Source organism: Cryptomeria japonica, chromosome 11, assembly GCF_030272615.1.
Source record: "Cryptomeria japonica chromosome 11, Sugi_1.0, whole genome shotgun sequence".
Taxonomy (NCBI): Eukaryota; Viridiplantae; Streptophyta; class Pinopsida; order Cupressales; family Cupressaceae; genus Cryptomeria; species Cryptomeria japonica.
This window is the reverse complement of record NC_081415.1, coordinates 617,032,003-617,044,711: the sequence shown is the minus strand read 5'-3', so window position 1 is coordinate 617,044,711 and position 12,709 is coordinate 617,032,003. Positions and strand designations below refer to the sequence as shown.

At 33.3% G+C, this 12,709-nt stretch overlaps 1 protein-coding gene across 3 annotated transcripts; it reads left to right on the top strand.

The window, feature by feature from the left end:
* Window positions 1–9,080: 9,080 nt before the first annotated feature.
* Window positions 9,081–9,923, top strand: LOC131043485 (uncharacterized). 3 transcript variants are annotated; one of them, XM_057976691.2, is made up of 3 exons: window positions 9,081–9,272; window positions 9,408–9,433; window positions 9,563–9,923. In XM_057976691.2, the coding sequence occupies exons 1-3, from the start codon at window positions 9,098–9,100 to the stop codon at window positions 9,665–9,667; spliced, it is 306 nt and encodes a 101-aa protein (XP_057832674.1). In that variant the 5' UTR covers window positions 9,081–9,097; the 3' UTR covers window positions 9,668–9,923. The 3 variants fall into 3 exon arrangements, with proteins under 3 accessions (XP_057832674.1, XP_057832673.1, XP_057832675.1); XM_057976690.2 differs by having other exon boundaries at window positions 9,560–9,923; XM_057976692.2 differs by having other exon boundaries at window positions 9,408–9,434; window positions 9,569–9,923.
* The last annotated feature ends 2,786 nt before the right edge of the window (window positions 9,924–12,709 follow it).

Genomic DNA, 12,709 nt, shown 5'->3' with positions numbered 1-12,709 from the left:
CCACTTTGTACTGATTACATTTTTGTCCTTTAGTCTTGGGACCAATGTCCATGTGTCATTCTTCTTGATTTGATCAATCTCTTATGTCATAGCATTTATCCAATCTTCACTGTTAAATGCCTCTTTCACTATCCTCGATTCAAATTCAGATATCAGACATGTGTTCTATCTTAGTTTGTTCCTTGTCATCACTAGATCATTTTTATCTCCTATAATCTGACTTGATGCATGATTCCTTCTGACATACTTGGCTAATATAGGCTCGGTAGGCTCTATATGATCTTTTTCATCACTCAGTGACTGGATATTCTCTTCGTTTCCTTCAACAGTCTTCTCGGTAAGACTTGTCGGTTGAACATAGACAAATTCATCATAATCTTCTGGTTCCTTGGAATTTCCTTCATCATTTCTTTCTGCAAATTCATCAAATTTCACATTTGCACTTTCTACTATTTTGTTAGATGATTTGATCAGACATTTAAATGCTTTGCTTCTAGAAGAATGACCTAGAAATGTTCCTTCTTCACTTTTCTAATCAAACTTGCCATTTCTATCATCTTTGTGAACATAGCATCTACTTCCAAAGATTTTAAAATAGCTTACATTAGGTTTCTTGTCATACTAGATTTCATATGGTGTCTTCAAAGTTCCTTTCTTTAGTTGTACTCAGTTTGGGGTGTAAACTGTTGTGCTTATTGCTTCTCTCCAAAATGTTTGTGACACTTTCTTTTCAATCATGAGGGTTCTGGCACAATCCACAATAGATCTGTTTCTTCTCTCAACAATTCCATTTTGTTGTGGAGTTCTCGGTGTAGAGACTTGTCTTTTTATACCATGATCATTGTAGAATAAGTTGAACTCATCAGAGGTGAACTCTCCTCCTCTATCAGATCTAAGACATTTCAGTTGTCTTCCTGTTTCATTTTCAACTCTTGCCTTGTACCATTTAAACATTTGAAAAGCTTCTAATTTTTTTTTAAAAACATTACTGACATCATCCTTGAGTAATCATCCACAAATAATATGAAATAATTATCACCATAATAACTCTGAACTTTCATAGGACCACAAAGATCAGTATGCACAAGATCTAAAATTCCCTTAGAAGTGTAGGACTTACTTGTAAAGCTTGATCTTGTCATCTTACCCATCTGGCATCCTTGGTACATAGCATTCACAGGTTTCTCAAGACTTGGTAGACCTCTTACTCGGTGCTTCTTACTTATTTTGATCAGATTATCAAAATTTACATGACAAAACCTTTTATGCCATAACCAGGTATCATTTATCTTTGCATATAGACACTTATTCTGAGTTGACTCAAGGTGAAATGTGTTACCTTTTGTTTGTGTCTCGATAGCAGCTAACTTTCCATTCTTGTCATGAACTTTGACAATTCCTTTCTGAAATTCTATTTGGTAACCTGTGTTGTTTAGCTGTGCTACACTCAACAAATTGTATTTCAAACCTTCAACCCAATAAACATCATTGCATTTTGCATTGTCAAGAAGTGTTATGGATCCTTTACCTCTTATTGGACATGGTGCATCATTACCAAATCTTACATAACCTCCATCATAATCTTCTAATATAACAAACTTGTGTTTATCACCTGTCATGTGATGTGAGCATCCACTATCTATGATCCAAGAGTCATTTTTACTTATGTGAGATATTAGGGCTTTTTCTTCATACCATTCTTCATCTGATCCATCTTTGATAGCCACATAAACAACTTCCTTTGTATCAGTTTCGTCTGATTTATCATCATTAGATTCCTCATCAGCTATTAGGCATGTCTTTTTATCTCTTCTCCTGAAGTCTCAGTGTCCTCTGTAATGATTATCTTTTTGTTTGTCATCTCAGTAATCTCTCTTTTCACTTGATTCTCTATCAGAACAGTTTGAGGCCATATGTCCTATCTTATCACAATTGAAACATTTCAAAGGTAGTTTTCTTTTATACTTACCTTTGCCTCTCGGTAACCTTCTGGCTAATAGTGCTTCAAACTCTTCTTGCTTCTTGATTTCCTCATACAGTTTGTGCACTTTTGTTATGTTCTTGCGAAATCTCTCACTTGCTCCACTATGATCCCCTTCAGTGTACTTACTCATTCTATCATTGTAATCATCAGATTCACCAATATGAAAAGAACTGAAACCAGGTTCTACTTTATTTACCGATGACCCACTGTTATCAAAATTACTTAACTCAAATGCATGTAGCTTACCAATAGTAGCATCTAAAGAAACTGGCATATTGGGTATAGACCTTAATTCATTGATTGCAGAGACTCGGATTGCATAAGCTGGTAGAAGGGTTCTTAACAAATTACTTGTTGCATCCTTTTCTTCAATAGTTCCACCTGCTCCTTTGATTTGATTGACAATTTCTTTTAGTCTTGTACTATATTGGGTTATGTTCTCACCTTCATTCATCCTCATAAATTCAAGTTGTCCTCTTAGAATATCCACTTTTGCTTTTTGAACATGTTCATCTCCACCATACATAGATATGAGCTTGTCCCACATTGCCTTTGCATCATTGTAGCCTTCTAGATCATTAAACTATGAGTCGGTCAATGCAGATGTTATTTCAATCATTGCTTGGATATGTTCTTGCTTTGTCTTTATCTCTTCCATTCTCAATGGATAGGTGCTAGGTGTGATGAAATCATTCTCTAGATAATATACAGCATATTCTCTTATTCCTAATAGGTGCAGCTTCATCCTTTTCTGCCATGTAGAGAAACTTAACTTGTTCAGCTTCGGTGCATCCCTCTTATACATCTTTGGATCTTTTCCTCAAGTACCTTTAAAACTTTTCTTCCTGAGTCCAATGCTCTGATACCAATTGATAGTTCAAATACTAAATGTTTAGTACAGATACCAAGCTAATAAGATGAGGGGCGGGGGGGGTGAATCATACAAACTTAATCTTCCATAAAAATAATAGATTCAACCTCGGTAACCTTATCAGAAAAATAGTAAAGCATGCAAACTCATAAACAGATAAGATCACAAAACATATAACACCAGATTTAACATGGAAACCCAAATAGGGAAAAACCACTATGGGATTTCGGACCCACTAAGAAATATACTCTTCTAGAGTATGCTTGGTTAAAAGCAAAACCTATTAAATATTACAAACACATTGCTAGATGTGACCCGGTTAAGGGATTTACCTTAGATCTGTTAGGATCTTCACCTTGTTAGAAGTGACCTTGTCAAAGGATTTCAAACACTCAATAAGAATGTCACCTTGCTAGAGGATTTACAAATAAGACTGTTAAGTCCACTCGGTTAAGAGATTTTCTGTCACTTTACAAAATAGCAGCAATAAAAATATATCTGCAACTTTACATCTAAAAATGCTAAAGCAGATTCTTATTTGCTCAATACAATCTAGTCATAGGACTTATATTGTCCTTCTGCTGGGCTCTATACTATGTTTCTCAAATAGGTCTTCAAGCTTCTGTGCTTGGTAAACACTGTGTAGCATCCTTGTGCTTACACTTGCCCGCATACATTGTTTATCAACAGTTCCTTATTTATAAACAATTTGTCAACTGCTTAATCTCCTTGATCACATTTCCCATGATCAATCATAGCCATCAGATCTTCAAACTTGACCAGGTTCAATGTATCCTTCAATCTAAAAATAGTTTACCCCACCTTGGAACTTGCATACATTTCTTGGAACTTGTGCTAGGGTATTGCGGTTTAATCTGAGTTGTAGATCTTCTTGCTGATTTCCTTTGCCATAGATTCTTTAACAAACTTCATGCATGACATACCAATCATTTAATCAGTTCCAGCTCATTAGCTTCCTTCATTAAATAATGCTTTTATTCATTCAATGCATTCTGTTATAGCTCGGTTGCAACTCGGTGAATACTAAACTTCACTCGGTAGACATTCTACCTTCATTAACCAATAGCGATAACCTTATGGTTTACAGACTAGGTTCCTTAGGGTTTACCGACTAGGTTCTTTGCTTGGTAACATAGTGTAGTATTAACCTTACAATCAATAGCATATGTAGGATATCAAAACAATCTAAACATCATTATCTCATCATTGTCTAACTCGGTAATAGTTGCCCATTGAATAACTTATTCCTCCCTTTATTCATCACATTATTTCTGTGTCTTTTACCGACATCTTAATTCTCTTCAAAACATACTTCTTAAAATATGGCAACATCATACTGAATCAGAAAATCAATTTCTTGACATCAATGACAAAATAATAATATTAAGACAGTAAACATCCTTAATCAATTATATCCATAATCATCAACAACCTTCTCAATATCCTTATTGAAATGCCAACAATCTCCCATTGTCTGTTATAATGCCAACATGAGGATCATAACTAATACATGTGTAGATTAATGTAATTATCTATCCATAATATTTAAAATAACTCAAGTGGACTCAATAATGAGTATGATCATACATGATACTTATATTCATTTATGGTCAACAATAGCTACTCACATTATAAAAATGAGGATCTATTAACACTATCTCAAATCTATTTAAAGTGGACTTCTTAGAGATGATGACCATATATGCAGCTTATATATGTTATGTACATGCATCTACTTATGCTTACGAAAATGACAAATGAATTTCCTAACAATAAGTCTAAACATATAAAATATTTGTTTCAAAGCAAATCCAAACTAGTATAAATAAGGTAATTATTTGTAACGAGTTAATTTAATTAAAAATAATTTGAAATTGATCTAAAAAATTTAAATGCATGTAAATATGATATAAATCAAGGAAATATCTTACTACATAAAAGTAGTAAAAACTATTTCAAACTAACAAAGGCTTTAAATACCACAACAAGTCACATTTATTTGTGTGTTATTTTTTATGAACACATTAAAAGATTGACTAATTATGTCATATTTACAATTTAGTTGAAGCACATATCCGAAAATAATTCTTACAATTATTTACTCTAATTTTATTTGGTAAATATTATTTTTTATTAAGGTTCAAATAGGTTTTGAAGGGACGTGAAACCCTATTTACAAAATGTTGTCTATAGCACAATGTCAGGAAATCGACAGCTTAAAAAAAATGCAAGACAAGAAAAAATAGAGCAAAAGCAAAAGACTAACTTAACTTCTTTAGAGCTTTTGTAGCTTCAGCCTCTTGTTGGGATGTGTCAAGAGCCATCTCTTTAAGATCATTTAAGTTCTAGGCAAAGTGGATTGAAGCCCTTTTAAATTTTCCATATGTTCTTGTACACAACCCTTTGCTATTGTTAGTAAACCCCTAAGTGCCTTTATCCCAGCCTCCACACCAATAATTTGAACCTATTTTTGGTGTAATTTCTCACATTTATTGACAAGGATCTTGATGGGTCGATGAGACCAATGTGAAGAGATTATCACTAATATTTTAAAGTTTTTCTTCAAGGCCCATAATCCTACCTTCATAATTTATTTTCATAGTTTCAACATCCTTCACCACTTTTTCAAGACAATTAATCAAGTTTCTCCCCTTTTTGTCATCCCACGACACCTCAATATTTTGTTTACTCTCCATTTGACACTAAATATCCCTCAATTTAATATCCATCTTGTTGACTTCATAAAAAACTAAATAGCCCTCAATTTAATATCCATCTTGTTGAGTTCATAAAAAGTCCATGTGTTCATTTAGAATGAATCAACAACAACATTTCGAGCAGTAGCCAAGTGATTTAAAGGGCTCTACTCATCAGAGTTAAGAAGGGGTGAGTCTTTAGGTAACTCATGAGGAAAAGGGCATCTTCCTTCCTGCTTCGAATTCGACACCATTTCCTTAGAGTCTAGCTTTATGTCCACCATTTTATGCCAGAAATGGTTGAGCGAAATAAAGCGATGCCCATAGACTATAGTAAACCTACCATCCAATAAGAAATATTGTATGAGGATTTTGAGAACCATAGCCCAAAGCTTCTTGGTGGAATTCATGGCATACCCACCCTTCTGTTTCTTAACAAGTCTTCCACCTTCCATATCCTTCACAAAATTGTCCACTGTCCTCCATAGAGATCCCTGAAACCTTCACAATCAACTCCTCCATCACTTCCTATTTTTGGCCCAACATTATGATAGAGCCATCTACTACTTATCAACAAACATCTTGGTGATTTTAGGGTCAAACCCGTGCAGCCCCTCAAGGTAAGAAGTGACTCTACCTATCTTCAAGATAGTCCAAATTGTCACATTCCTCCTCACCTTATCGTAATTCAAGGACTCTGGCCTATTTCTATTGTCACCCATCTCTAGAAGATTGCAAAGCATTTTCACTCTATTATTTCCCTCCACTAACACAATGTAGAGAAATAGGGCATAAAACTCTTAGAAAACATTCGAATTAAATGCTCTCAACCTCTTGTTCTTAATGCAACTAATCATGGCACTTACCAATTTGGATCTCGCACGTGTAGCATGTCAAAGGCTATCATTTCCAAGATGGTGTCTAGGAGTTTATCAATATGTTGCCACCTCAATAGATTATTATTCCTCACCCCCTATATTAGCAAAATAGTCAACTATAGCATTTCCTTCATGATAAACCCGAGTGATTAATATTATTAAAACAAATTCTATACACCTAAATTGAAAAAAAATAAAATTAAAATCATCTATTATAATTCTTAATGTTATTACTTTTGAAATAACTCTATGTACATAAAATCATATTTGGTGTTGATTGTGTGATGTGTTGTGTGTATGTGATTTCCATGTTATAGCTTCTTTAATTAATTCTATTGGTTATTCCTTACGTGTGAAAGCATTAAAGAAATTATTTAAATTGTCAATTTATTAACCCCCCCCCGCCCCTCTCAGTTCCCTAGATTTTCAACGCTACATTACTATCCTAGAATCAAGATTAGTTATTCCTCATCTGAATCACTCTTACAGAACCTAAGAATGCCCCCAATCTCCTTTATTAATTTAATATGGTTGATTTTATTCTATTACTAGCCCCTTTTCTTAGGAGTGGAACATGAGGCCAAGTATTTCACTCCCTTGGATGATGCTACCTTGTATCACCTTCTTATTGACAACTCTATTTTCTTGACTTATACTCCCCCTTGTATTTTATTTATAGCTGAAATGGTTTCACATTTCATGTAGTAGCATCATGAGCTTCACTAGAAATAAATGAAATGCATTCTTAACTATATATAGTATAGTCTAATATGAATAATTCACTATGTAGAAAAAACATGTTTAGATTTTATTAGATACAAAAACTCTGATTTGGATGGTGGTCTTTATCATGATAATTCAACTTCTAGCTACAAATTTCATCTGGCTTTGATCACCTTTATTGGTAGAAAAATAAGCAACATAGCATTTCTCTCTCATTGACTAAGATATGCATCAATTACGATTAATGAAACTACTAAGGCTATTTGGATGTAGAATATCCTCATTGATCTTGTAATGACTTTTTCAAATACACCAATGATCAACTATGATAACCAAAGTACCATATAGGTGTTTTATAATTTTTTCCATCAATAATGGACTAAGCACATCAAGATCTATATGCACATTTCTCAAGAGATGATTCAAGAATTGTTAATTAATTTGCATGATTTCCCTATAATAGAGTATTTTGTAAATATTTTCACGAGAACCTTCACTAAGAGAATATGTTTTCATCTATGAGATCTCTTGGTGGTGTAGGAAATCATTCCTCCAAGAAAAACAAGGAAAAAACAATTTTCTTAAAATAAATTTAATATTGACTTTGCCTGATTTTCACGAAGAACTCATCTATTATGAATGTGTAATCCTTTATTGTACCAAATAATCTACAAGAATGGTTTTATTTTGGCCCACCATCCAAAAGAAGAGATTATCCTTTCTCGAGAGATGTTTGTCCCAAAGGGTATTACAAGGAAAACCATCATCCATTAGGTTAAGTTTAATTGAATAAACTAACTTTTCATTAGAAGTGAGATATAAGCTAAAGCTAATCAAACTAATTCATTTTATTTCAAAATCAAGATAATGTAGTGTCTTTTAAATTTATAGTCGAGAAAATTCAAACTACTAAGAACCTTCATGTTCATAGTCTCCAATTGTAAAGTTTTCCAAGACTTTCTTCTTTTTCTAACAATCCAATAATACTTAACCCTTTGCCCACACAATCTTTTGAAACTTGGATTCAAAGAGTTCTATGGTTTTACAAAAATTTAAAAGATATAAAAAATCCATACATCACCCTAAAATAAAACCTTGTTTCTATCCCCTGATACTCTATTTTCTACCAAAAAATATTTCTACTATTGACTAAATTATTTCAAAATATTTAAAACCTCAAACAAATGATTCCAAACAAAATATAAAATGACCTCTCTTCATCATAAATCCAAAGATAATTTTCTATCCAGAGACTCCATTTTGATGAGGAGATCCATGATCATATTTTTTATTTTCTTATACATCCATAAGATTTGGGTAGGGTGACCATATTACATGCCAACTAGAAAATCCTCTTCTATTCTTCAGTCTAATTTTAGAATTCTTAATTTCCATCTAATTTATAAATTGGAAGAACATAGTACGTTTAATCTCTAGCAATGTAGGTTATGATTCTAAAATAAAAAACTACTTTTAATAATAAAGTTAGTTTGTTGTATCTAGCTAATAAGTTAGATTTTGACGTTAAACATGCATATGAAATTGATTGTGCAGTGTCATGCCCAATCATAGAGTGAATTGTTTGAATTAAGGGGGCGCGTGCTAAAGGTATGTTAATGATGTTTCCTTAAAAATGTCAATGATCAATGAGGTACTGTATTTAATGGCTTTACAAGGTTTCATTCAGCTTTATTCAGCTTTCCCTCATGGTGGGGACATTTTTCATTTGATGTTTTATTCCACTTCCATGTTACGTTGTTTTCGTTACAGAGCAATAACAATCTTTAATAATTTTACTCTTCACCCACATTGAAAAGTGGTAAACAGTCACACAACTTTATTAAACTCATACCACAAGGCTATAAATTCTCCATCTGAACAAGGAATTTTCATAACAAGCTCTAGACTTGCATTCTTAGGAAAGATGGAAGCTCAAGCAGTTGATAAGAGCACTGAGATTAAAAGCAGCAAAAAGATTGAGATTTATGAGAATAAACCCAACATTGCTCATTCACAAAAGGCGGCTGCAGTTGGTGTAGAAACCAAATCCAAAGTTAAAGCAGCAGCTACAGACACTACCACCGTAGCCACTATAAAAGGTGAGTATTATTTTTTACCTTGAGTTTTCTATAAGTTTTAACATTTTTTCATAGGTTTGCTTGCCCATCGCCATGTTTTCCAAATAGAATATCATGTATGAATTCGGAATGGTTTCTTTGGATGCATGAATAAAGACGAGGAAGAGAAGGTTGGCGTGGATGTAAGTTCTACTAAACTCTGGACTTTTCTTCGGCTGTTGAATTGATTGATATATTAGAGTTATGTCATTTGTATGATTTTGAATTAGTCTGATTCAGATTGTTTGTGTGTTTTATCTTAAATGTAGAAGGATGGGAGTGTGGGTGCAAGTTCAACACGGGAAATAGCAGTGACAGCAAAGAGACCTACTTCTCCTCCTCGTGTTGACTCTCCTTCCCCTGAACAAAACAACTGATTCATCATGAACTTGATTGAAGATCTTTCTACAATATTATATTATATATTATGCCGCGAATATTTCTTTTAAGTGTGTTTGGCCATTAACTATATTTTGTGAGAGTTAAGAACTGCTATATAATAAGAGTTTCTCTACCTTTCAATTATATATTATACCACTGGTGCTTCTTATAAAAGTGGTTATTAATGCTCATATAATGTAAGAGTTGATTATTATTATTATATAAGAAATAGCTTCCCTTATTTGATGTGTTGTCTCAAGGCCGTATTACTGTCATATGCAGCATCAAGATTTCTGATCTCTAGCATCTTATCACAAAATTGCTGAAGGGGATTTTTAAGTAAAATCAAAATTTTCAATTTTAATAATTATTTCATTCATGGTTTTTAACATACTGTTCTTTAAAGTGTTGCATGTATATGTTCACATTCTTTAAATTGAAGAGGTCATTCTTACAAAAACTTCTTAAATAAAAAAATATATGTCCTTTATTAAGGTGAATGGATTTTGAAAGAGTTCAGAACCTTGTACAAAGAGAAAGATAGAGCATCAAGTGCAGTCAACTGTCAAACAACAAAAAAATAATAAGAAGATAGCAAAAGCAAGGTAGAAACTAAAAATTACAAACAAACATGTAATCCATAGTTACGGTAGTTTAGAAACATGTTCCAAAGTTGTTTTATTTTTCAAATTACAAGGATCCTTCTCCCCAAATCTTTTTTTCTTAAGACCATTGGCAGCTCCATCTTCAAGCCTCGAAGTTTTGGAAGACACATCCATCATCTAATAGTCTATGGTGGAATTCCTTTTATTTTCTTCTTTCTAAACTTCTTCAAAGGAAGAAATAGGCTCCTCCTTAGAAGCTAGCCATTGTTCCTTTTTCTTCCAAACAAAGTGGTTTTACGTAATTCTTAAGCAAGTATTTGAAGCATGAACCACTTTGCCACAACAATGGCAAATGATCATAAAATCTTCATTATCAATCTACTATACCCCAACTCCAAATTTTGAGGATGACAAAATCTAGGAAGGAAGCTCCTGGGTTTTCTTCACACACACACACATGCAAAATATAGCATATAGCATATGTTTCATTAATTTAGCAATCTTATCTATGAATCAATATTTCCCAAATGAATTGGAAATAATCATAAGAATCTTTTCACTCCAAAACTCCAATGGTAATCTTGATAGATGAATCCAATTAGGCAAGTAAAAATAAAAAACCCTTCAAAGGGTTGAAACTAGGAGTCCAATGTTGAAGACAAAGGCCATTAATAATCCTAGTGCAATCCACTAGATTGGAAAAACAGAAAAAGGGAAAAAATATTCAATATTGCTATTACCTCAACGTCGCCAGTGAGTTTCCCAATCTAGAGTGACCATCTTCTGATCAAATCTATGTTGGGATGATTACTACAAAATATCCCAACAAGAGAGTTCTTAATCCAAGTTGATGACTCTTTAATAAGATAAATTGAAATATCAATTTGAGTATGTTCTTCCAGCACAACCTTAGTAGAGAATCTTGGGGAAGACATAGGAGTAGTAGTAGGAGGTGAAGAAACAACAATATCGACCTCCTCAACAAACTCTAACCCAAGAATATATCCTTCTAACATAGCCTCAGTAGAAACTCCCAAACAAAAATTCCTAAAATCCTTTTGAAAATCTTAAAGGGTAGATCAAGAACATGAGGAGAATAATCAACATCTACACGAACAACAAAAATTGTATTCATCTCAACACTCTCTAGAGAAAAGATAGAAACCCTAGAAGCACTCCCAACACAACCCTTCAATTCAACCTTTGAAATCTTAGGGACAATCGGAGGAGAAAGTGCAACACCATCCTCAACAAAATTAGACTAAGACCCTTTCTCTTCTTGAGTAGAAGAAAATGGATTTGATAGATCTATAAAAATGTGATCATCTTGGAGGCCTAATCACCCATGTAAGGCGAGAGAAACCCTTTTACCAAGCCCAAAAACTTACTACCATTAGTGACCATTGCGTAAAAAAACTTAGTAATCTTATTTTCCTTTAAAGAAAAATTCATTAAGATATCAAAAAAATCTCATCCTTTAATGCCCCGCTAAGGAACCTAGCGGACCAACAATAACTAACCAAGATAAAATAGCAATAACTTAAAAAAAAAAACATGATACATTTCATCTTTAAACTCATCATAAAAATTAACCATTACAATGCACAAACAAAAGATAAACACACATTCAAACTATGTTCTCTTTTTGTTCCCTAACATCACTACTATGCTATGCCCCTAAACAAATTCTAAGATACATAAATCATAACTAAAATAATTACAAAATTACATAACATAATATCATCTACAACTATGTTCATTTTAAGAACCAAACCAAATGTTCCTACAATAACCTTTCAACATAAAACGCAATTGATCATCTATCCACATAAGAGTAGTCGATACCAACACCAAAAAACTTAAATGATATTCTACAATTACATTTCTTATCAATTACATTCATTTGAATTATATCATCCTCCTTATGGAGTGTTCAAAATATAAGAATAATAATACAATTACAATGTCTCACAATGATACATGTCATAAATGATGATACAATAACTAAATAAGTTGCATCATGAATAAAGAGGTACTGGAAAGAAGATGAAAAGATCCATCTAATGCACACGAACAAGTCAACCAATCCCTAATGGAGGTTGGAAACAACCACCCAACCATGTGGAACCCTTAGGTCCACCTCACCATGCTCTATAGATAGACACAAGACCCTGTACAGAAGAACACAAGGTCAAAACTCTAGCACAACATCCAACATCCAAGGGAATATAAGGTATACACAAGGACATATAGGATACATAACAAGGTTCCACCAAAGGCTTCTATATACAACCATATAGGATATGATTACAGAGTATAAGAAGGAAAGAGTTTCATCACATAGCCTAAACATGGGTTATCCTGGTAGCCTTTCTAGGCCCTAGCCTCCATTTGACAACTCATGCAGAACCAGAAAATCCTTTCATGAAGACA

Bases quoted from the DNA above. Each gene is read 5' to 3' on its own strand.
- LOC131043485 (XM_057976690.2), top strand. From the start codon at position 9,098: ATGGAAGCTCAAGCAGTTGATAAGAGCACTGAGATTAAAAGCAGCAAA. The intron at 9,273-9,407 runs GTGAGTATTATT...GCATGAATAAAG, and splicing joins CACCGTAGCCACTATAAAAG to ACGAGGAAGAGAAGGTTGGC. The intron at 9,434-9,559 runs GTAAGTTCTACT...TCTTAAATGTAG, and splicing joins AAGAGAAGGTTGGCGTGGAT to AAGGATGGGAGTGTGGGTGC.